The following is a 24247-nucleotide window of genomic DNA, read 5'->3' as shown; positions in this document are numbered from 1 at the left end:
GACGCGAGGGTTGCAAAGTCTAAGCGAAATCTCGGCCGCGGGCAGAGTCGCGTCCAGGGAGGACTGGTCGGGAAACTGCAGCTTCTGTCCCTCAGCCGAACCACCCCAGATGCGGTTCCCACTGTAGCGTCTCGCGGCTGTCCTTGTCCTTGAGCCTAGGGTAGTACGCGGAGCGGTACAATGATGGTCACAACAAAACTTAATAAGCAAAATATAATGTAAATTAAACATGATAAGTAAAAGATAAACATTCGGCTTAGGTTCTTGATGGAGATGGATGGAGATGATGAACTTATCAAATTATGATAACCAATAAAATGACGTGAATTCACATATTTAGTAGACCTTCTTCTCACTCTCACCATAGTTTACTGTTTAGTACATAATTTTTTTGTTTTGTGAAGCAAAAGTACATTATGATTTTTTTAGATTTGCAAAGATTAAACTTTAAAACCTTGACCCAAAAAAACCAAATGTGTACATATATGAGTAATGTATGTATATTAAAATTCTAAACTAATGGAAGATACAAAAAAAAAAGTAACCGCATATCAAAAAAAAAAATGATAGTAATTTGAAGCAGCGCCAACCTGGAAATATCATATGTATGTAATGAACATTTGGTTTTACTGTATGTCCATCATTTGGTTGACTACTGAAAGACTAATAGAATTTTAGAAACTTAATAAAATAGACATGTTAAACAACACTTGCCAACTTCAAACCATGAAAAAGAAGTAGAAACTGAATCTAAAGAAGATAGACATACCTTGTGCAAAAATGAGCCTTAGACATGTTCATTTCTGTATATGTTCCAAATTTTAAATTACATTATAAAATTGCATATTACAAAATTTATAAAGTTATGTGAGGTGATAATATGATGTTTGATGAAGATTTTGCCTTGATATATATAGAGAAAATTGTTTTTTTTTTTTTTAAGTTTTGTCTATGCAATACTTCAGTATCATGAAAGGTTTTCAGTTTTTTTTTTTTTCAAACATCATAGGACTTATAGTTACATTTCTAATAATAAATATACCATAAATTTTGATTGTGGTTTTTCATCTTTATTTTATAACATAAATTGTATGGCAATTACTATATTAAAGTGTATCGTGTGAGTTACTTTTTAAAGAATTATTACACAATAAATTATTATTATAATTATTATTAAATCTTGAAGTTATTTAATAATTAATACAACACCGACTGAATACATCATGGATCTTAAGAAATCATATTATGGCAATTCTATATTTATTTCTTGAAATAGTTTTAATTTATCTAATAAATAAATTGATCATATCAAAAAATGGTATTTTTGAAAAAATAAAGAAATATCATATTTTGTATCATTAAATTATTTGAAAGTAAAATGAATTGGTAATATGACATAAAAAAATTGTGAACTAAATATTGGAAAATATTTAACAACAACAAAAATTATAATTTTTCATATTTTCATATCTTTATATTATTTTAGATTGAAATTAATTGATCTTATTTTTTTTTAAAAATGAATTGCTAATATGATGTAAAAAAATTGTGAACTAAATATTGGAAATATCTTACAATATAATAATATTATGGTAACTATATAAATATTTATAAATGATACCTCATTGGAAAAAAAATAGTAAATGGGTATTGAAAAATTATAGGCTATTTTTTCGTATAAAAGTATAATTCAATCTTATGAAAAATAATGAATTTAAACTTTAGAAGAATGACACATGTCAAAATAATAGAGTGCCACTTGTCAGCTTATTAGAGAATGAGTTTGAAATTATTTAAGAATTAATACAAAAAAATGTGAACTAAATTTTAGAAATATTTTACCATATTGATAATATTATAATAACTGTATAAAATATTGATACCTCATTAGAAAATATATAATTCCTAAATGGATATTGAAAATGATAGGTTATTTTTTTAGTATAAAAGTATAATTTTGTCAAAAGAATAGAGTAAAAAATAATGTATGTCAAAAAAAATAGGAGTATCATTTGTCAGCTTATTAGAACATGAGTTTCAAGAAACCTTACTTTATTGTATAAAATATATAATTAATTAGTCAAAAATCTGGTGTGAATATGACCTATTCTTGCTTTAAGTCTAAACAATCATAAAAATAATTTTTAAAATAAATGAGAATCTTCTATATTTAATAACTGAAATAAATTCAATGATTTTGTTTTTTTTCACAATAAAATAATGACAACTATAACAATATTAAAAAAAAATCATAACAAATATAGTAAAGAAGACGTGTTTAAAAACAATATCATAACCGGAGACCAAGAAGCAAAAGAGACAAATTAACACAAAAGAAACTTAGAAAAAGACATATCCTTCCTCCTCTCTTGTCCCTATGGAATCGCAAGTCTCAAACGCAGACGTTGAATCATTACAGTTGAATTTGATCAGCTTAGACAACAGCAAAACCAACGGATCAGGACCCCTAAGCTCAACCGATCCAGACCAGCCTCTGGAGATCGTGGAGAAGATCTTAAACTACAAGTTCAAAGACAAGAGTTTGTTGGTAGAAGCTTTCACCGACACTAGTTGCGACGAAGATTTTTCGAATGAACGCCTAGAATTTATAGGAGATACGATCCTAAACACGATTGTAACGATATATATTTTTAATTTATACCCTAGAGAGTCACCTGGTTCGTTGACCAATCTCCGAGCCGTCAACGTTGACACCGAGAAATTGGCTCGAGTCGCTGTAAAACACAATCTCCATCGCTGCCTCCGTCATAAGAAAGCTTTGCTTGATAACCAAGTAAGTTACTTTCTTAAAACCCTAGTCAATATCATCTTTAAAAGCCTTAATTAGTAAAATCATCTAACTTTCCATTTATATTATCTTCGATCATGTCTAAGTATAATTTGGTTGATTGAATGAGGATACAAAAATATGAAAAAGGGATAAACATTTCATAGAAGCGGTGTAAGCTCACGTTACTTTTGTTTATAGGCAAGACAAATTGTCTTACATATGTCAATATATATAACTTTTATTAATATCAAATTCAATTAATTTCTGATCCTGTTACATCTTCTACTATGTCAAAAAAAAACTCAAGAATAGTCTTTCTTTTACTTCTTTGAATTATTATGTTATATAGTTTACAATTTATTCATATTGGTTTGTGTTATCTATCGGATTAATGCATGCAGATACTGGAATTTGTGGAAGCGATAGAGAAACATCCAACATTACACTCGCGTGGTCTTGTGAAAGTTCCTAAATCTCTAGCAAACATCGTAGAATCTACAATTGGAGCTCTTTTCATGGACTGCAAATCTATCGAAATCGTATGGAAGGTAGTAATTAACATACACATTATGTTGTAATTACATATCTACTAGAGTTGGGTTAACCGATTAATTCGATGAATTTTTGGATATATAGGTGATAAAACCATTGCTCGAACCAATAATACATTTGGACAAATTGGAGATCCACCCAGTGACAGAACTCTATGAGATGTGTCAGAAGAGGAACTTGAAGTTGGAGGCCAAAGACACATGGAAAGAAAATAAAGAATATTGTTTCTATATTCAGGATATATTGCTTGGACGTGGAGAACATCGTATCAAAAAAGAAACTGCTCGTAATTGCGCTGCCAAAGATGCTATCGCCAATTTTTCTACCTTTTTTGGAGACCATTAAGTTCTATATATAAATATTGTATCAAAAATTGATTTATACATCTTTGTATTTGAATCTTGAATAAATGAAACTGTAGTTTGTAACTATGTCGAAATAGTATATATAAGCAAATTAAGCACACCAAACTAAATATTTTTTTTATTAAGACTGATCGACTAAAATGCATTAATTTCAAACCTACCACCTAACATCCTAATTATTAATTTTCATTGAAAAAGAATGCTAAGAATTTTTCAGAAATCTCATCGAACACAATTCCAAGTGACGAAACTAATGATTCAGACTCATTTGATCAAGACTAAGCTATAACTATAATAAACACATTAAGGATGAGGCTGTTCACTTTTTCTCGGATCTGCTCACGCAAAGGCCTGAAGATTCTACCGGTATATATTGGTTTTATTTTATTGCCATTTAGATGCTCTGTTCAGCGGCTAGAGCATCTTATTTATGCAGTTACATTATCAGAGGCGAAGCAATTAATTTTCTCGTTGCCTATGAATAAGTCGCCTGGTCCGGATGGGTATATGGTGGAGTTTTATTAAGAAACTTGGTCAGCGATATAACCCTGATTCCACAAAGACGAAGGCGAGGTGCTGAGTCATCGAATCGAGTGGGGTTAAGAGTTATCCCACAGTGACACAAGCGTACGAGCTTGAGGAAACACATTGTTGGGTGGGGGGAGAATATCACGAATAAGTTTACTTAAGAAGTATGCAGACCACAAAATAGTAAAAGTACTACGTTATAAAGGAACATAAAAGCAAAGCTACTCACACTCATCATCATGGGACAAGCTAGTGAACTGGACACGTTAAGTATATGTATCTTATCATCAAGGTGTATTAATACCTTCATGCGTGCACAAGTGAGGGAAAGACAATGAGTGGAAACTTGCGGCGAACATCAATACCAGACGAGGCTTCAGCTAGATCAGGCTTATCATCTTCCCCTGGTCCGACCGTGACTCTCCAGTTGAACCGTTTCACAAGGTTGGCTAGTGTTAATTTTGACAAGACAATAGAAAACCCCAGTCCGGGGCAAACTCTTCTTCCCGCTCCAAATGGAAGGAACTTTGAATCATTACCGATAAATTCCGAATTCGAACCAATATGCCTCTCCGGTTTAAACTCTTCTGCATCATGTCCCCATATAGCAGGGTTTCGTAGAATTGACGAAGCATTGATTAGTACCTGTGTCCCAGCAGCAATATCAAATCCCTTTAATTTGATGTCTTCAGTAGATATCCTTGACAATAATGGAGCAGCGGGATGCAGCCGTAGCCCCTCCTTGATCACACATTGTAAATAGTCCATTTTTTCAACTTCTTTCTCTGTTACATTTGAGTTATGAGCTGACACTGAATTAATCTCATCTTGTAGTTTTTTCATACACTCTGGATGCCTCATAAGTTCTGTCATTGTCCATTCTAGTACTGAGAAATTTGTTAATGTTCCTGCAAAAAACATATCCTGAAAGACCAAAGAACACAATTTTGTTTAGCATATACGTAACAATTTTGGGTTTAGTCCAAACTCTTTTACGAGGTTTTTATGGATCAGTGAACTATGTCATAATTTACCTTGGTCCAAATCAAGTCTAGTTTTCAATAGAAACACATTCGTTTCTATTTATACTAATATGTATTTCTACATGAAAAATAAATGTTTTTTTTTTTTTTAAATGACATTATATATGTCCTGTAAATTCATTGTTCTTGAAAATATGCAAAACGAAAGGAATGGGTTGTGTTACCTTAAGGATGAGTATTATGTCACCTCTGTCAAGTCCAAATCGTTTGGTTTGATCTTTTTGAATCGATAGCAACATATCAACAAAATCTGATGACTCTTCGCGATCGGCATGTTCTTGCACCACGCTGTCTAAAAATCCATTTAACTTATTATTTATGTCTTCCATTTTAGCATCTACGCCACTGATCCTATCTATCCATGCCAAGCTGGGAATAAAATCTCCGACAAAGAATTTGCCAAAGCACTCATGTAATGTCACTACTAAGTTCTTGATATCAATTCCACCTTCCTCGCTGTTGTATTTTCTTCCCAAGATGATTCTGCACATGATATCGTTGGTAAGAGTCATAAGCAGTTTCCTTAGATTTACTGATGAAGAAGATGAACATGCTTCTTCTAGCTTCTTTGTTATTACTTTTATCTCTTCTTCTCTTAGCTTCTCAAAGGACCGAACCATTTTGTTGTTGAACAGATGCATCATGCACAAACTCTGCAAGTATCGCAAGTTTATATAGTACCATATATATATATCCATTGTAAAGATGAAACTAGACGTCTAACGTACTAAGCACTTCTTTTATCGAAAAAAGAAAAAAAAAATAAACATAAATAATTAGAACTTTTCTGTAAAGTTTACATATTCGCAATATGTCTAACCCGCTATTCAATAAATCTTATATGAACCATTAACTTACTGAAAATTATCACAATAAACTCATATACAGTATGTCCATAAAATATACACAAAATAAATAATATCCCCTCTGTTTTACTTCAAATATCAAATTTATATTAGTTTTCAAATGTTGTGAAAAAAAAAAAAATAGAGTAATAGAGAGTTATTTTGCAATGGATGGAGTAGTAGTTCCCAAAAATACATCAAATTAAAGCTCATATAAACTTATCACAAAACCTAATAGTATAAATTATGGTTGGCACTTGGCAAGCTAGTCTAATAAAGAAGTCTATACGGAATAATTTATTCAAGAAAAAGGTACCTTCATGTTCTTCCAATCTTCTCCGGACGGGGCAAAGATTATATCACGCCCACCTTTCATATATATGCCAATAGCTTTTAAATCCTGGCGGTTTGCAAATTTGAGGTCGTGTGTTTTCACGATGTCATGAGTAACTTCTGGACAAGAGACAACGAGAACAGGGACACGTCCTAAATGAAGGAGCATGAGTGGTCCATACCGGAGGCTGAGAGAATGAAGAGACCGGTGAGTGTTGGGACCGAGCTGGTGGAGGTTTCCGATCACCGGAAGCGACCACCATGGAGATGGTGGTAACTTACGCTTAGTGGGGGTGATTCGTTCAAGGAGTGGTTTTAAGAAGAGAAGGGACAAGAAGGTGGCTAAGCACAAAGAGACTAATATCATTTCCATTATTTATGTTTTGTTAGCACATAGCAGTTGTGTGATTTGAGCATCTCTCTACTTTGTGTTTAATAAGGGACACAACCCTTTCTTTGTATTTTTTTATTTTTTTGACTCATTAATAATAATTCAAGACATAAATGGATCAATGTGTCTCCACCGGTAAAGAGAGTGACGGTGTCTCTCATCGACTTCAGTCAACCCTCATCGTTCTCTGGTGTAGATTTCACGATTGATAATATATCTGTATTTTGTCTATCTTTAGTATTTGTCAAGTGTCCACTGTGCTTTTGTGAAACGTGTGGATGTTTTGATCTCACCCTTTTTCTCTCTAAAAGGCAGTATGTATACAGAGTCAACAAACTTTTATATTTTTTTGGCAAGAAGCTTACAAAGTCAATAATGCGGTTATAGCGCACGTCATCAACCTTCTCATTCAGATGACCCGCTACATAAAGTTCACGCTATACCTTGACTATTTACAATGGTTCACCGTTCACGTTCGCTCAACATTTTTCTCCAATCACAGTTTGCCATGTGACAACATTGATCTTATTTGTTTCCTATCCACACGTTGAATCAATCTAATTGATATCACAGTTGTCGTAGTATAAGTATTTATGTAGAATTAGTGTTATTTAATGTTTATATTCATATCCAAACAACAAGTTTAGTTGATTTTTTCTATTATTCTTATAACCAAATACAATTAAAATATTTTTAATATCCATATAAATAATGTTCTATAATTAATATAGATATTTAGAAGATTTATTTCAGATTAAAAAAATATTATTCTCCTATCATCTCTTTTTGATTTTAAATTTTAAATGTAGTGAATCATCATATAATACATAAAATGAATAAAAGTTGTATTTTTCCTGCATAGGTTGTGATTTGAATTTTTGAAAACAAACATATATTACTCAATTAATATAAAAAGTGTTTGTTCAACATACATATATAGTAAATTTACTATATATAGTAAATTATAAAATTTTATAAAGTTTATAATCTATAACTGATATATCTAAACTTAATAAAAAGTTTAAAATTATAAATATTTAAACATATTAAATCACCAAAATTACAGAACAAGTTATATTACATGACAGGTTATATGGCATTACAAGATTGAATTAATAATACTAAAAAATAAACTATTAGTAATATGATATTTCAATACGGGTTAAACCTTCATTTAAATGTTTTGGCAACACCAATATAAAATATGTAGAATCAAACTAATTTAATTAAGATTGTAGTAAACAATAGATTCTATATAATATTTAAAATTTTTAAAACTTTATTCAAATCTCAAACCAATAGCCCCTACTAATAAATGGAGAAAGACATTTAAAAAAAACCATGATAGATGATGATTCTCACTTCTATCCTTTTATGATTGGTCTATTGGTGGAGTATATGCATGGATATTGTGGACACATTTTTCAAAAATTTCGGCAAAGCTCTAAATATGTTTGGAAAATGATAATTAAAATCATGAAACTAGTCAATTTTGGCAACAACAAATAAAAAAGGTAACTGAAAATGGAAAAATACCTTGAACGTTTTATCACCTTTACGCTTTGGCTGTTGAAGAAATATAAATACTATGAGTCCAACGACATTGGTCACACAAATTTGGAGTGTCTAAATCATGTGATCTAAAATCAGATGACAGTGAGAACATAAAAATCTATATCATTCAAGAATTGGTAGACAGAAAGAACCAGTGGCGAATTTAGGAGAAATTTTTACACGGGGGCACAGATTAATACATAATTTAAGAAATTTTTTTTAGCAATATTAATACGAAGCCAAAACATAAAAATGATAGACAGTTGTAGATGGGAGGCATCAAACCCTTCTCCTTCGACATCGTATGTGGCACTTTTGACCAAAAGTGCTAAGATATGTTATACAAAATAGGTCAAACTGAACAATTATTAAGAATGAGTGTGGGGCATTTACCCCACCTCTTTTACATCTAGATCAGCTCCTCAAAAGAACTAACACTAATTCTATATAGTTATACTACAAAAAGTAATATTTGAATTAGATTTGAGAGTAAGAACTAAACACTAGTCCTACATGTTTGGATTTGAATCAGATTCGGGTTTGGATTTTTAAGTTTTAAGATTTAAAAATCTTTTGGATATTTTAAAATTTTGGATTCGAATTCGAATTGGGTCCGATTTTGTGGGAGGCTTGGCTGAATTAGAGAGAATACATGATGATGTTATAAACTTATAACTACTAATATATTAATTTTTTAATCTTAGTTAGTAAGCAATTTAATAAGGATTAATCAAAATGATGAAAAAAAAAGATTAATCCAAATAAATACAATTATACAAACCACAACTTGTTAAATCATATATATTTTTATTGCATAGCTGACTTTGTAAACTTGTTTGGGCTTTAAGAAAGGCCCAGATCCTTCCAGATACTTTATTTGACTAAAAACGGCCTTATATAAAAAACATCACTCTGGCTTTTTCTTGAAGAAACAAGAGAAATCACAAAGTTCCTTTTTTTTTTTTTTTTTTTTTTTTTTTGTTGTTGTTTCTTCTTCTACCTTGAGATTTCGAATCCTCAGAAGAAGAAAGAAAAAATGGATTTCGAGCTTCGATCGGCGAAGGAGAAGCTTGAAAGAGAGCAGAGAGAGAGGAAGCAAAGGGCGAAACTGAAACTCGATCGAGAGAAGAAAGCTAAGGAAGCTGCGATTAGGCAACGCGAAGCTATTGAAGCTTCTCAGAGAGCTAAAAGGCTTGACGCCATCGAAGCCCAGATTAAGGTCTCTATCTCTAGTCTTACTACGACTTTTCAATTTCTCGATTTGGGAATTTTAGTTTCTCCCTACGTTTTTTTGGATTCCTTGTAAAAAAAAAGTTGGGATTTTTGTAGGGTTTGTTTCTTGTTCGATCCCGTGGTGATAATCTTAGAACAGTGTGATTCTAATCTACTTCACCTGATTCGTATTTGTTAGCAAATGGGTTTTGGTTCATTTCTGTAATTATTGTAGATTTTGATGCATACAACATTGGGTTGGCTCTCTTTGATCATTTGCTTTTCTTGTACTGTGTTTAGGCTGATCAACATATGCAAGAGAGTTTAATCTCTGGAGATGGGATAGTGTTTGAACGAGTCTTTCAAGCTGTGCCTTTTCAAGGAAATGGAGATAAGATTAAGCTGCCACCATCGTGTTTTACAGAGCTATCTGATCAAGGAGCTTTCGATAAAGGTCCTTTGTACTTTGAGCTCTCTGTAGCTGACCACTCGGATAATAAAAAGACAACACACTCTGGTGTTCTTGAGTTTACTGCTGAAGATGGTACTGTTGGGCTTCCTCCACATTTGTGGAGCAACTTGTTCTCGTCACATGATTCAGTAGATGTTCCTTTGGTGGATATACGTTATATCCGGCTTCCTAAAGGCAGTTACGCTAAGCTTCAACCGGACAACCTTGGTTTCTCGGATTTGCCTAACCATAAAGCTATCCTTGAAACCATTCTTCGCCAACATGCTACACTTTCTATTGATGATGTTCTCTCGGTGAACTATGGACAGGTCTCGTACAAGCTTCAGGTTCTCGAGTTAAAACCAGCATCAAGCATCTCTGTTCTGGAGACTGATATTGAGGTTGATATAGTTAGTCCAGATATAGTTTCAGATCAACCGAATCAGCGTGTGTTAAGGCCGCTTCAGTTTGGGAAATCTGAATCAGGAACAGTGGAAGAAGGAGAATATGATTACTATAAGTTTGCGATTGATGAGGGTACTGTAGAAAAATTATTGGCAGGAAACATCAAAGTTATTGTAAAGCTTGATGTGGAAAAAGATGGAGCCGATACTGATCTATATGTATCAAAACACCCAGTTTTATTCCCTTCTCTTCATCAACACGAGTGGTCTTCACATGATGTGGGTTCAAAGACCTTGATCCTGGGATCAAAGGAGAGAGCGCTGAGCTCAGGGACTTACAGTATAGGTGTTTATGGCTTCAAAGGAATAGTCAAGTACCAGGTTTCTGTACTAACCCAAGAAAGCATCGATGGAGCTAAGGTTGGGGAACGGGCTGTATCATTTTCGTCAGATGTCGATACAGTAGAGTGCAGGAACTGTAAGCATTCAATTCCAAGCAGGAGTATAGCGTTGCACGAGGCATACTGTAGCAGAAACAACGTTGTTTGTAACTATAATGGATGCGGAATCGTTCTCAGAGTTGAAGAGGCGAAAAACCATTTGCACTGTGAAAAATGTGGACAAGCACTGCAGCCAACAGAGATGGAGAAACACGTGAAAGTCTTTCATGAACCACTCACTTGTGGCTGTGGGGTAGTGCTTGAGAAAGAACAGATGGTGCGTTTTTGAAAAAAACAGTTGCAATCGTTGTTCTCATTACCTTGCTGTGCTCGAAAATGGTTAAAATTAACATGCGATTGTGATTTTGTTGCAGGTTCAACATCAAGCAAGAGATTGTCCTCTACGTTTAATCGCGTGTAGGTTCTGCGGAGATATGGTGGAAGCGGGAAACTCTGCAGCTGATACTAGAGACAGGATGAGAGGAATGTCAGAACATGAGAGTACCTGTGGTTCAAGAACAGCACCATGTGATTCTTGCGGTCGATCTGTGATGCTGAAAGACATGGACATTCACCAGATTGCTGTTCATGGCAAGAGTAGCTAATTCGGTCCTCCTATTGATATGGATAAGAACTGACTGTAAGTGATGTTGAAAGTATCAAAAGCATCAAACCCATTTGTATTTATGGATATAACAATTTAATTCTTGAAAGTCACTATCCGAAACAAAAGATTTATATTTCGCGTATGGATTTTGTAGAGCCCCCGGTGAGACCTCAAATGTCCAACTTTTGACTTACTATAATCGTCGAAAATTTATACAACGACCCCAAAAAAAAAAAAAACAATGATGCTTAATGTGCAAGTATTATTACAATGGGGTCATGAGTGTAGTCACGACAATGATTGAGAGTGATTGTTTAATAGTAGAAAGTTTTCTGAATACACAAAATTATCATAGGGGAGACCAAGTTGCTTGGGTGAGAGAGAGAGTTTGTTTAGAGCATGTGCAACGGCGTGCACTTGGGCCGTCCTTCGTGTATTTGTGATTTTAAATAAATCAAAAAAGGCCCATATTCGAAGAAACGATTCTTATTTTGGGACGTTTTACGTCCGTCGACTTGGCCACGTGGTTGTTTGTGATTGGAAGAATCGAGAGAGGAGAGGAGTACTGGTGAGAGAGAGGAAATTATAAGCTACGATTCAATGCGAGTCAAAATTTTGTCTACGAATCTGCCGCAGCTTCTTCTTCCTGATTTCTCGAATCATCTCTCAGATTAAGAAGGTATTGTAATTGTTCATCCTTCTTCTTCAGATTTCTGTTTCCTTGCCCTAAATTCTCTGCTTGATTTCGTGATTTTTGCCTTTTTGAGTTCTTAATGTCTACTTTGGGCTTTTACATGTGTAGATTTCAGTTGGTATACACTTCTGTGGATTTTTATTTTTGTCGATGATAGAAACGAAACGAGCTAGTGTATATTTTGGTTAAGTATAACTTCGCAATTGTCCTGTGAATTTTGTTTGAACTTCGTGTTTTTGGAATTTTTGAGCTTGAGTTATTTGAATTACAAGCTTCAGTTTTAAGGAGCTGCAGGTTTTCTGAAAGTTTCAGAAGACATTAAGTAAACAGAGATGAAGTCATTACAGTTGTTCAGTGAGTTCTCTGAAGAAGAAACTGAAAGAGACAAGTGCAAGTTCTCCATAATTTGTCTCAAGGCTGTTCATTTAAAACTGTGGAAGCGTTGTATATCAAGCTTGATAAATAACTCATCTCAAGACTGGTGTTGGTAACTGAAAAGGAGTCCAAAAGAGGATGAAAAAAAATGCAGAGATTTAAGCTGCATTTAGAAGACAACTATTGTGGATTGGTTAGTTGTCTTGGTTGCATTATGAGAAGTCTACATAAGTGTCTACTCATGGAAGTCATTTGCAGGTCAGTCAGTGAATGATCTTAAAGATTAATAAGGTCTTGACTCAAGACTGCAAATCGAATGATGCAATGGCCAAATTCGTTTTGGTGGGTGCTGCATACAAGAAGAGTACTGCAGATTGTTATTACAGCTTGAAAGAGACATCATGGGTTCTAGATTTGATGTGAGAGCTGTTGCAAAGATGTGTCTCAGGGATATCGCAAGGTTTGTTGATAAGAGACATGTTAATGGTTGCTAGTAGTGAGTTTTCAAGCTGCTAGTGTGTTCTGTTTTTAACAAGATGGTTGAGCAGGGGTTTTGTTCTAGTTACAGTTGTTTAAACAGGTTAAACAAGAGTGTTTTTTCTCATTAGAACATAGGTTGATACAAAGAGTGTTTATGAGTGAGTGATGAGTGAGTGATGAGTGAGACACTTGTAATTTGTATCTATGTTTCTTCTTCTAGTGGATTCCGAGCAAGAGTCTCAGCGAGATGTAGGTGGTGTCACATTGACACTACTGAACTCGTTAAATGTGTGTGTGCTCCCATCTTCTTCTCTACTCTCTTCTCTAATCTCTCTATGCTCTGTTTTTGCTGCAACAAACAATACAAATAGACACCAATGCTCATACTAAAAATAAGAACCTTTCAAAATAATACTATTAAATTTGAAGGACCAAAAATTGTCCTACACCAATGCCCATGCTCTTATGATTTCTATTTTCTTCTTCTTAAGTCAACAACAACTTCTGTGGCTGAAAATAAGAGTAAGGGAGGAAGAGATTTTGTACTTTGCAAGTTACCAAAATAAGTTTGAAACAAAAAAAATAACATCAAAAGCAATTCACATACCACACCTCAAAAAGAATATTACAATAATATACTATAAAATGTCCCTTCAATTCTTGGGTTATCTTCCCACCACGTATTAATTATTTAATAGTACTAGCTAATGCAAATTATATATGATATTTTCTGGATTAGTGTAAGTGGATTCAGATATTTCTTCTGGAAAGCAGTAAACAAATAATTATTATGGCTGGGAAGCATATTTAAAAGAGTTGTGAGAGCTGAAAATATATTCCATTGTTAACCTTTAACACCAATATGGCAATATACAGTACAAAACAGAAAACATTCTTTGACATTAGTTTCAAGTTTATTCTCTTCGACCCAACTTTTACACAACAACGTGTGAAACGACGAAGGACGCAAAAGATTGGGTTTTTTTACAAACATCCAACTCTTTTAACCTGTGTCTACTCTATGTATCAAATTACTAGATCTCATCATTATTTTTTATTTTATTATGGTTACGTGGAAATAACAAACGCGGTTTTGGACAACTATACAACACACCAAAGAAGTTTACGAAGACGAATCTAAAATATAAACGGCTCTATTTACATTATCTTGAACATATCATGTAAGTTTGTTTTCTATCTAAAGTTTACATCAGAATAAGTATTATTATCCTAATTCAATAAGTTCATAAAGCACAATAACATCAAATGTTGGTTGGTTAAGGAAGCTTTGCCCATCTAATGATAGATCCGTCGATTCAACACCATTTTTTAATGGTTTAATTTGATGAAATCGACTATACAACTATTGTTAAACTGGCCTATTTCAACTACTAGCATAAAGAACAATCAAATATAGAAAAATTTAACATAAATCCATGAAGAAAATAATTCTGAATAAACATTCTTTTGATGGATCACTACTCTCTCATACTAGTTTTGAGATCTCTGTAGTTTAGAGATATATGAGATTATATTGGGATCCTCAAAAGTTCTTGATAAGTTTAGAACAAAACTATATAGGAAAAAAAGAATATGTGAATAAACCTTTTAAACCAGAAAATCATACTAAACTACTCTATATGTTTTTGTGTCATGAAGGCATTGTATTTTACAGTTTAAGAGGGGTGGTGTCAAAGGAACAACATTTATCGGCATCAGCCATTTATAATTCTATCTCTTTATTTTTATTTTTGTCAAAGATCTAGCTATCGTTTGTAATACTAATCATATTAACAATATTTATAGAAGAGCATGCAAAGTAAAGAAACTGCGGACATAAAGTTTAAGGTCATCTAAACTAAACGTTTGAGATTATCTAAAAGAATATTCTGGACATATGGTAATAATATATATATATATATATATATAAGAAATATATGACCTTTTTTAGGATTAATACGCATGAAAACACCAGTCATAAAAAAGTTTTAATTTATGTAAATTCGTAACATATGATTTCCCATGACTCCATGACAATAGCGTAAAGCGAATGTGTGAGTTTGTTTGTTTGTTTTTTTCCCTTTAACTTTTTACTAATATTTTTTTGTCGAAATCAAAGTGGTGGTTTCAGGTTGGCTGTAAAAATTTTGTGCAATTTTAACTAAAAACATTTTGTTTGGCTGTAAACTGTAATTTGACAAAAAAACAATTTTGTTTCTTCCATTAACTATAATGGATTAAGATCGTAATATATTATGGAGAAAAGATAAAATATAAAAAGATAAAATTTAAAACATGAATATACGTTATTACTAACATTTCAATTATTCTTTAAATAAAAGTTTTTTAAGTTTTAATTCACGCTATTGCGTGGCACTTATCTAGTATTACATCTGTATATATATATATATAATGTTAAATATTCTATCAGTATAAATTCTTAAGCTCAAATATAATCATTCAAATTTTTGAGTATAAATCTATATAGACATTAAACTTATTTTAGTAAGTGATATATAAAATATTTAGTATATAGTTTATCCAATATACAATGCGTGTTAAAGTTTAAAATAAAATATAAGTATTTTATTTATAAGTGAAAACTTTTAAAAAAAGAAAATATAAGTCCTTTATTATGATAGTATAGATATTAAAATAGAATATGAGATTCAAATTCAATATAAAAATAATTAAAAAGGATAAAATTTGAAAATATAAAAATAATTTTTAAAAATAATACATTTTTAAATTTGATAATTTTTTAATCTAAAAATAAATTTCAACGTTAAACATTCTGTTTGAAAATCACGTTAACTATATGTGTCATCGTAAAACCATTTTAATTTACTTCTACATCGATGAGAGTGAAAATTTTAATAACAAAAACAATATGTGCATCATATAAGATAATATGTATTTTGGTTAGTTGTTGAAATTTCAGAAAAAATAATATGTAAAAAAATCAAATAACATATTTCTGAAAAGAAAAAAATATTATTCTTCTATATTTCACAATCTTATAAGTAATGATTATGTCATAGTCTCATAAATAATAAAATATACTAATATTTTCATCAGTTTTCATCAAGTAATCAAAAATTCATTCCTACAGACTCATTTTTTCTATTTTTTTTTCTGGTTTCTCGTGTTACTACATGCATTAAAATCTTTAAAATAGAATATGTAGAACTATACTAATAAATATTCTCATCTCATATTCAAAAATGTATTCTTTTAAGTTCATTTTTTCTTAGATATATATATCTTATTATATACATGAATTTTTTTTATTATAATTAGGTTACTAGTTAGAAATTAGTTTTAATATTTTTTATATATAAATAATAATTTGTTATATAGGTTTAGAATTTTTACATTTTATAATTTTAAAATATTTTAGTTAATTTAGAATTTACACATGTCAACATCTTATCAATACAATTGACACATGTCAATTGAGTAACTTTAAGCCAATTTTTATAGAATAAGATATAATAATATATTTTTAACACAAAATTACTATAAACTGCTCTACTTACATTTTCTTGACTCTTGAGCATAATATATTCAGTTCAGATTTGGATATCTGGAATAGAAGGGTTTATGACTCTATGGATCCATTCAAGAATTTTAGAATTTTGGTTTGGTTTGAGATATTTTCAGTTCAGTTCTAGGTAGTACCTGAATATTAATTTAAAGAAAATGGTTAAATTTAAATAAAATTTGGTGCAATTTTGACATATATAACTAAGAACTTGGGAGTATTTTTTATTGACATTTTTTATTTAAATTGTAATTTTGGATAATTGCTTTATATTAATTCTCAATATAATTAATATTTTAGATATATAATTCTAGTTCAGTTCAATTCCTTTTTCTTTATTGATTTTGGTTTGATTTTTCGGTTTCCAGTAATTTGTCGAGTCCTACATGATATTATATTATGTAAGTTTTTTTTTTTTTACCTATGTAAGTTGGTTTTATATTACAAAATACCTAAAAATCCATATATTGACAAGAAAACCACCATATTAAATACGGATAATGCATACTTAAATCCAAATTTATATGTTGGCAAAAAGTAGATTCGGACCCACTTCTACAATTTAAACTAGAATAAAAAACTTCGTCACCTTCACAAATTTTCAATTATCCACCCAAAAAAACAATTTAAAATTAGCAAAAAAAAATCAAATATAGTGGTTGTGATATATCACGAACATGTTCACACTAGCATGTATGAAAAAAAGAAAAGGAAATAACCGTTTTATTTTATTTGGAGGGTCCATTAACTTTACATTATACACGTATTTAACACATATTACCTTTATTCAAAATCAAGAAACCAAATGTAATCATAGCCACTAGTTTTACGCACCGGACCGGACTATGGACAAATCAAATGAAAACGTTCCTTACCAGACCAATTCCAAAAAAGAAAGAAAAAAAAAAACTCACTCCCCCATCTACTATTGTTTTTCTTGTCATCATCTTCTTTCTTTTGGCCTTTGGGGTCACGGTTTTGATTTACTCTTTAGTCACTGTCATAGCCAAAGAAGAGCATCTTCATAAATACACTGAAGGCTCACGTTTTGCCATGTCCTCCTTAACAAGTTTTTTTTCTTCTTCTCTCTTTACACCTTCACCGTCACGGATCCATTTAAACAATAAATTCGCAGTAATCTTTTTTAGTCGAATGAATCTTTGAACATATTTCCTAAAAACCCGGCAAAGAAAAAAACTGCTTTTTCTTCTTCTTCTTCTTCGTCCTCTGTCACTGTTCTGTCTTCGACGGTTTGGTCTGAAATCATTTACTTACAAGAACAAGAAAGCTTTGTCTTTTAGCTCTTTTAGAAGGTAACTGAAGTGTGAATCTGGTCTTTTTCTTTAATTTACCAAAAGCTAGATTCTTGTTTCTGTTTTGGGATGCTCTCTGTGTGACTGTGACAGATTGGTTCGTGTTTCTGTTTTGGGATGCTCTCTCTGTAAAAACAAAAAACAGAGCAAGTTGCGATTGATTTGTGTTTTTTTTTTTTGGATATTTCTGACCTCAACTTGCAAAGTCTGAATCTGTGTCGTTCTTTTGATTTACAGGAGAAGAAAATAGTATCTTCTTTCACAGTCGCATGGCTACAATAAACGATATTGGAGTAGCAGCAGCAATCAATATAGTGACAGCATTCGCTTTTCTCTTAGCTTTTGCTATATTCAGGATTCAACCAGTAAATGACAGAGTCTATTTCCCTAAATGGTATCTCAAGGGCTTAAGAAGTAGCTCTATACAAACAGGTGGCTTTGGAAGCAAATTTATCAACTTGGACTTCAGGTCCTATATCCGATTCCTTAACTGGATGCCTGAAGCTTTAAAAATGCCAGAACCTGAGCTCGTTGATCACGCTGGACTTGATTCTGTTGTCTACTTGAGGATCTACTTACTCGGGTATATATACATACTATATGTATCTCCCCAAGCCCTCTTGTTTTTTTCTTCTGGTTTTAAAGACTTCTGAGCCATGTGGAAAAATTTTGCAGGCTCAAGATCTTTTTCCCAATAGCTTGTGTTGCTTTTACAACAATGGTGCCTGTTAATTGGACAAACAAGGGACTGGATCGGTTAAGGCATTCTAATATAAGTTTCAGTGATATTGATAAACTCTCTCTATCAAATATACCGAATGGGTCACCTAGGTAAGAGATGCTACTCCAAGTTTGGTGGCTTTTTTTTTTTTCCTTCGTTCTATATGTTTTACTCATTGGATCCTCATCTTCTGTAGATTTTGGATGCATTTGTGTGTAGCTTACGCCATCACCTTTTGGACATGCTTTATCCTGAAAAGAGAGTACCAGAATATAGCATTAATGAGGCTACAGTTTCTTGCAAATGACCAAAGGAGACCTAACCAGTTCACTGTAATGAAACTTTGAATCTTTCGATGCTCTTTTGAGTTTTATTTGTGATTAAATAAGCTGAAAACCTGTTTTTTTTTCTTACTGATGTTAGGTGCTTGTAAGAAACATTCCTACAGATCCTCATGAATCAATCTGTGAACTTGTTGAACATTTCTTCAAGGTCAATCATCCAGACCACTACCTCACTTTCCAGGTAAAGTCATCTTCAGGTTTTCTGATATGTCCATCCTTGACTCGATTTTTCAGTTGATCATTCTTGATCTGCTTTAACTCAGGCAGTCCATGATGCAACCAAACTCTCAGAACTGGTTCTGACGAGGAAACAAATGCAGAATCTGCTCGATTACAATATAAACAAACACATGAGAAATTTAAATAACAGGCCAGTTATTAAGGTAAACTCACATTTGCAAATCACATACGCTTACGTTTCTCTTCTGTTGTTATCTTAAGACTCATCTCCATGTCTGCAAGTAGATGGGATTTCTTGGCTGTTTTGGTGAAGAAGTTGATGGAATCAAGTTCTACACATCTGCCGTTGAGGGTCTAACCAGAGAAGTAAAGCGTTGAACTTAACTACTCTGTGCTATTGTTTTTTATTCCCCAACCTCATTAGCAACATTTAATTAAACTTTCTTTGGATGTTTCAGATCTCTGAGGAGAAACAGAGATTAAGGACCGGCACAAATTCCATAGTTCCAGCAGCTTTTGTATCTTTCAAGAGCCGTTGGGGAGCAGCGGTTTGTGCTCAAACTCAACAGACAAGAAACCCAACAGAGTGGCTAACCGAGTGGGCTGCAGAGCCACGTGACATCTACTATGACAATCTGGCATTGCCATATGTTGACCTTAAGATAAGGAGGCTCATAGTCGGCGTAGCATACTTCTTCCTAACCTTCTTCTTCATGATACCAATAGCATTTGTACAGTCACTCGCCAACATTGAAGGCATAGAGAAGGCTTTTCCTTTCTTGAAGCCCCTTATAGAAGTGTATGTCTCTGTCTATCTCCCTGAATATATCAACCTGATAACCCCACTGCCCGGTTGATTGAATTTTTTTACGTTGCTTGGTCTTTGTGTACAGGAAATTGTTAAAGTCAATCATCCAAGGTTTCCTTCCTGGAATAGCTTTGAAGATCTTCCTCCTTTTCCTCCCAAGAATACTGATGCAAATGTCCAAATTCGAAGGTTTTGTTAGCACATCCTCATTAGAAAGAAGAGCCGCATCTAGATTCTACATGTTCCAGTTCATTAATGTTTTCCTTGGAAGCATAGTCACCGGGACTGCGTTTCAACAGCTCAACAGCTTCCTTAACCAATCTGCAAACGAGTACGTTCTTTTAGACCTCCCCTTGCCTGGATTCACCGGGAAATCTCATATCATTCTGACTTATTATTTTCTGCAGTATTCCAAAGACAATTGGCGTCTCGATTCCAATGAAAGCGACCTTCTTTATAACATACATAATGGTGGATGGGTGGGCAGGTGTTGCTGGGGAGATACTGAGGTTGAAGCCGCTCATAATCTATCATCTAAAGAACTCCTTCCTCGTCCGAACTGAGAAAGATAGGGAAGAAGCAACTGATCCTGGAACTATAGGATTCAACACCGGTGAGCCTCAAATACAGCTCTACTTTCTTCTCGGTCTCGTTTATGCAACAGTTAGCCCCATCCTTCTTCCCTTTATCCTCGTCTTCTTCGGCCTGGCTTACGTAGTGTACCGTCATCAGGTGAGATAACTGAATCTTCTGCATCCATTTCCTCCAACGTTCGAGCATCGTTTAGTAACAATGAAGGCTTCGTTGCAGGTAATAAATGTGTATAACCAAAAGTATGAGAGTGCAGGGAAGTTCTGGCCTGATGTTCACAGGCGTGTTGTGACCGCACTGATCGTGTCACAGCTTCTCTTGATGGGTCTTCTAAGCACTAAACACGCTTCTAAGTCCACTCCTTTGCTTCTTGTGCTTCCGTTGCTGACCATTGGGTTCCACATACACTGCAAATGTCGTTACCAACCTGCTTTTGTCACATATCCATTGCAGGTTAGTTAAAACTTAAGAGACAAAAATAACTGGGTATGTCTAGTAGCTTTTGAGTAAAATGTTTAAGCTTACCTTTTCGATGTTCCGAGCAAAAGCAGGAAGCTATGATCAAAGATACACTGGAACGCACACGTGAGCCAAATCTAAACCTCAAGGAATTTCTTCGAGATGCCTATGCCCACCCGGAGTTCAGGGTTGGAGAAAATTATGACCAAGAGATGGGCTTGGAGAAGGCGAGGTCTGATAAGTCACCAGATTTAGTGGCTACCAAGCGTGGCTCATGGAGGAACACTTCTTTGCCTAGCAAACATAGCTACACAAATTCACCCTGATAGTTGCTTTGTTATACCTTCAATGGTGATTCTTTGATGTCTTAAAGAAGTTTTCCCTTCATTGGAAAAATGTATATAAAATCTTCAGGTCAATACCATCTACGATTACATTGATTTCACTCGAATATGTTCTACATTGGAGGTGGGATGATAGCTATAAATCCTCAGGTCAGTGCCATCTATGATTACATTGATTTCACTCGAAAATGTTCTTCCCGTAAGTGTCTAGAAGTGGCTGAAGTGTTTTACGTCCATCAGCACGAGCAAGAAGTCGACGCAGCCTGCCTTTAACACCATCGTTTGGGGTAAATTTCCTATCGAGCATGCTCTGAAGAAGCAGAACTGCATCTTTAACCTTGTTCTCTTCAAGGAAGCCAGATATAATAGTGTTGAACGAAACAGAATCAGGTGAGCAACCCTTTGGCTCTAATTCAAAGAACAATGCTCTGGCTTCTGATAGCATCTTATGTTTGCAGAGGGCATCAATAATTATGGTGTACGTTACGACATCTGCCACCAATCTTATGTTTGGGATTTCACCAAAGAGTCTCTTTGCGTCCTCCAGTTTCCCATGTTTTATCAGACCACTGATTAGAGCATTGAACTGATATATGTCAGGAGAATGACCAGACTTCCATATTGCATTGAAGATTCCTTGCGCGGCATCTACATCCCCAGCTAGGCAAGAAGCATGTATAAATGAAGTGTATGTATAATTATCTGGTTTCAGCCCCTCACATGTCATTCGTCTGAAAATGTCAATGGCTTCTTCTAGTTTCCCATACTTGCAATAGCCACCAATCATAATATTGTACGTAATGACATCAGGCACCAAACCCTTGTCTGGGATCTCATCAAAAAGTCTCTTTGCGTCAGCCACTTTTCCATTTTTCATCATACCATCGATGAGAGCACCGAAATGGTTTATGTTTGGAGTATGACCAGTTGCATAAAAGATTTCTTGAGCGAAGTCCCAGTTTCCTGCCTGGCTTAAACCATGTATTAGTGTCGTGTATGAAGCATCGCACAGTCTCTTCCCCTCACGTTCCATTCGTCTTAACAGTCTTCTTGCTCCTTCTAAATATTCTTTTTTAACCAAACAGTCAATGAGAACACCGTACTGTTGTATGCTTGGAGAGCAATCAGACTTGCATATTGCATCGACGACTTCTTTAGCGACTTCTGAATCTCCAGCTTGGTTAACAACGTGGATTAATGCTGCGTATGTATAAGTATCTGCTTTCAATCCTTTACAATCCATTTCTCTTATAAGCTGGACAGCTTCCTCAATTTTTCCATTCTTGCAATAGCCACTGATCATTATATTGTAAGTAACAACATCAAGCCTAACGACGCGATGCCTCATCAATTTGAACAATTCAGTTGCGTCCGTAAGCTTACACCCTTTAAACAGACCATCCAACAGAGAGTGATATGTTTCTACGATGGGCTCCGGACCTCGATTGATCATTAAGTCATATATATCAATCGCTTCATTCACCTTACTGACTTTGCAAAGGCGATGTATCAAAATATTGTAAGTGTAAACATCAGGTGATACACCTTTGCTCACCATTTCCTTGATCATCTCTGTAGCATCGTCCCACAAACCCGCTTTGCATAAACCAGAGATGAAAGAGTTGTAAATGAACAGATCAGGAGAGATCCCTTGAGCAATCATCTCATCGAAATATTTAAGCGCCTCGTTAAACCTCCCGGAGCTACTCAGTGCAATAATGATCATCCTAAAAGCCAAAATATCAGGAGAAACTCCACTCGCAGTCATCTCTTCAAACACTTCCATAGCTTCGTCGAGTGACCTGTTCCTAATGAAAGAGCCGATTACGAAACTGTAGATAACCACATCACTCTTACAACCGGAAGCAATCATCCTTCTATGCAAACCTAGAGCAACACCAGTCTCGCCAATCTCACAGAGCTTAACAATAAGACTAGCGTAGAGAGAAGCATCAACCTTAACACCTCTCTGAGACATTTTATCAAACACTTGAAGTGCATCAATCACTCTCCCTTGAGAACACAAACAAAGCACCAAACTGTCAGCTGTTACCAAATCAGGCTCAAACCCTCTTTTAATTCACTCAGAACACAAAACCCAGAATCAAATTGCTTCAGATGGCGAAACACGTTAATCAAAATATTCAAAGTACACAAATCAGGCTCGATGACAACACCCTCCTCGTGTCTCAACATCCTCTTATACATCGAAACCACTTCTTTAGATCCTTGAAGCTTCATCATTGAACCGAACAAGTGATTGAAAGTATCAATCAAAGGAATGGGTTTTGTCTGTAGAAGCTTGTCGAAGTAAAGCAGAGCATCTTCAAGGTTTAGTTTACCAGTCTTGCATTGATGGTACACCAGAAGTTCAAGTTTGCTTCTTTTGGTGTTCGATTGAAAAATGGAAGATAGTGACGAGACTAAGCGACGGCAAGGTTTGGCTCCTCCTCCGACGTTCGTCGGATGATATAAGCGGAAGAGCATTTTGGCACTTGTTTGAAGTGATTTGTTGTGTGATTTTATTATGTTCGGTTCCTTCCTGTTTTGTCCTTCCAATTGTACGTAATCAGAGTCGCCGTTGTCGTAATTTCCGACAAAACTTGAAGAAGATAACAAAGCTTTAGGTTTTGAAGTAAACTAGGTTAGACCCGCTCGCCACGTATGTTTTTCTATCCATTTTTAAATGTATTTGATGTTAAAAAATATATATTTTTTCTTATAACTTGTTGTGGAAGATATATTGGTTTAGTTTAATTTTGAGATGTTTTTTTTGTAGTTTAAAATTTAATCATCTATAATTATATAGTTTTGTTTGGTTGTAAACTCGTCACATCATGTTCACAGTAATCAATATTGACTTTGAAAATTTGTCACG

General features: G+C 34.0%; 4 protein-coding genes, 1 long non-coding RNA gene and 1 pseudogene across 22 annotated transcripts; 3 read left to right on the top strand and 3 right to left on the bottom strand.

Moving 5' to 3' along the window:
* Window positions 1-2248: 2248 nt before the first annotated feature.
* Window positions 2249-3774, top strand: LOC104718867 (ribonuclease 3-like protein 3). The gene is made up of 3 exons (XM_010436686.3): window positions 2249-2794; window positions 3193-3339; window positions 3428-3774. The coding sequence occupies exons 1-3, from the start codon at window positions 2378-2380 to the stop codon at window positions 3686-3688; spliced, it is 825 nt and encodes a 274-aa protein (XP_010434988.1). The 5' UTR covers window positions 2249-2377; the 3' UTR covers window positions 3689-3774.
* Window positions 3775-4366: 592 nt separating this feature from the next.
* LOC104720354 (cytochrome P450 71A27) lies at window positions 4367-7032 on the bottom strand. 3 transcript variants are annotated; one of them, XM_087469557.1, is made up of 4 exons: window positions 6441-6863; window positions 5858-5932; window positions 5444-5762; window positions 4367-5160 (listed from the first exon to the last, which is right to left on the bottom strand). In XM_087469557.1, exons 3-4 carry the CDS (start codon window positions 5606-5608, stop codon window positions 4543-4545), a joined length of 783 nt encoding a protein of 260 aa, XP_087325683.1. In that variant the 5' UTR covers window positions 5609-5762; window positions 5858-5932; window positions 6441-6863; the 3' UTR covers window positions 4367-4542. The 3 variants fall into 3 exon arrangements, with proteins under 3 accessions (XP_087325683.1, XP_010436575.1, XP_087325684.1); XM_010438273.3 differs by having other exon boundaries at window positions 5444-5932; window positions 6441-7032; XM_087469558.1 differs by lacking the exon at window positions 5858-5932 and having other exon boundaries at window positions 6441-6957.
* Window positions 7033-9314: 2282 nt separating this feature from the next.
* Window positions 9315-11641, top strand: LOC104718866 (uncharacterized). Its single transcript, XM_010436685.2, has 3 exons — window positions 9315-9621; window positions 9915-11186; window positions 11284-11641. The coding sequence occupies exons 1-3, from the start codon at window positions 9439-9441 to the stop codon at window positions 11512-11514; spliced, it is 1686 nt and encodes a 561-aa protein (XP_010434987.2). The 5' UTR covers window positions 9315-9438; the 3' UTR covers window positions 11515-11641.
* A 5757-nt stretch (window positions 11642-17398) lies between these two features.
* On the top strand, window positions 17399-22226 carry LOC104718865 (hyperosmolality-gated Ca2+ permeable channel 1.6). Of its 15 annotated transcripts, none has more exons than XM_087468216.1 (15): window positions 17399-17922; window positions 18160-18505; window positions 18598-18753; window positions 18840-18975; window positions 19067-19168; window positions 19251-19370; window positions 19453-19533; window positions 19626-19966; window positions 20061-20306; window positions 20383-20707; window positions 20786-21019; window positions 21118-21519; window positions 21610-21759; window positions 21970-22057; window positions 22180-22226. In XM_087468216.1, the coding sequence occupies exons 2-12, from the start codon at window positions 18192-18194 to the stop codon at window positions 21349-21351; spliced, it is 2289 nt and encodes a 762-aa protein (XP_087324342.1). In that variant the 5' UTR covers window positions 17399-17922; window positions 18160-18191; the 3' UTR covers window positions 21352-21519; window positions 21610-21759; window positions 21970-22057; window positions 22180-22226. The 15 variants fall into 15 exon arrangements, with proteins under 15 accessions (XP_087324342.1, XP_087324341.1, XP_087324339.1 ...); XM_087468215.1 differs by having other exon boundaries at window positions 21828-22057; XM_087468211.1 differs by having other exon boundaries at window positions 17455-17922; window positions 21115-21519.
* On the bottom strand, window positions 18128-18888 carry LOC147936060 (uncharacterized). The gene is made up of 2 exons (XR_015568018.1): window positions 18750-18888; window positions 18128-18647 (listed from the first exon to the last, which is right to left on the bottom strand). It is a non-coding gene; the product is annotated as an uncharacterized LOC147936060 (long non-coding RNA).
* On the bottom strand, window positions 21391-24008 carry LOC104720353 (uncharacterized; annotated as a pseudogene). Its single transcript, XR_015568017.1, has one exon. The product of XR_015568017.1 is annotated as an uncharacterized LOC104720353 (transcript).
* Between the last annotated feature and the right edge of the window lie 239 nt (window positions 24009-24247).

Source organism: Camelina sativa, chromosome 10 (assembly GCF_030686135.1).
Source record: "Camelina sativa cultivar CO46 ecotype springtype chromosome 10, ASM3068613v1".
Classification (NCBI taxonomy): Eukaryota; Viridiplantae; Streptophyta; class Magnoliopsida; order Brassicales; family Brassicaceae; genus Camelina; species Camelina sativa.
Note: the sequence above shows the minus strand (reverse complement) of the source record. Positions and strands in the feature narration are given on the sequence as shown.

Coding starts and splice junctions, on each gene's coding strand:
- LOC104718867 (XM_010436686.3), top strand. CDS start 2,378: ATGGAATCGCAAGTCTCAAACGCAGACGTTGAATCATTACAGTTGAAT. Junction 2,795..3,192: donor AAGCTTTGCTTGATAACCAA/GTAAGTTACTTT, acceptor TAATGCATGCAG/ATACTGGAATTTGTGGAAGC. Junction 3,340..3,427: donor CTATCGAAATCGTATGGAAG/GTAGTAATTAAC, acceptor TTGGATATATAG/GTGATAAAACCATTGCTCGA.
- LOC104720354 (XM_010438273.3), bottom strand. CDS start 6,830: ATGGAAATGATATTAGTCTCTTTGTGCTTAGCCACCTTCTTGTCCCTT. Junction 5,933..6,440: donor AAGATTGGAAGAACATGAAG/GTACCTTTTTCT, acceptor CGATACTTGCAG/AGTTTGTGCATGATGCATCT. Junction 5,161..5,443: donor ACATAATACTCATCCTTAAG/GTAACACAACCC, acceptor TTGGTCTTTCAG/GATATGTTTTTTGCAGGAAC.
- LOC104718866 (XM_010436685.2), top strand. CDS start 9,439: ATGGATTTCGAGCTTCGATCGGCGAAGGAGAAGCTTGAAAGAGAGCAG. Junction 9,622..9,914: donor CCATCGAAGCCCAGATTAAG/GTCTCTATCTCT, acceptor TACTGTGTTTAG/GCTGATCAACATATGCAAGA. Junction 11,187..11,283: donor TGCTTGAGAAAGAACAGATG/GTGCGTTTTTGA, acceptor ATTTTGTTGCAG/GTTCAACATCAAGCAAGAGA.
- LOC104718865 (XM_087468211.1), top strand. CDS start 18,192: ATGGCTACAATAAACGATATTGGAGTAGCAGCAGCAATCAATATAGTG. Junction 18,506..18,597: donor TTGAGGATCTACTTACTCGG/GTATATATACAT, acceptor AAAATTTTGCAG/GCTCAAGATCTTTTTCCCAA. Junction 20,708..20,785: donor ACGTAGTGTACCGTCATCAG/GTGAGATAACTG, acceptor GCTTCGTTGCAG/GTAATAAATGTGTATAACCA.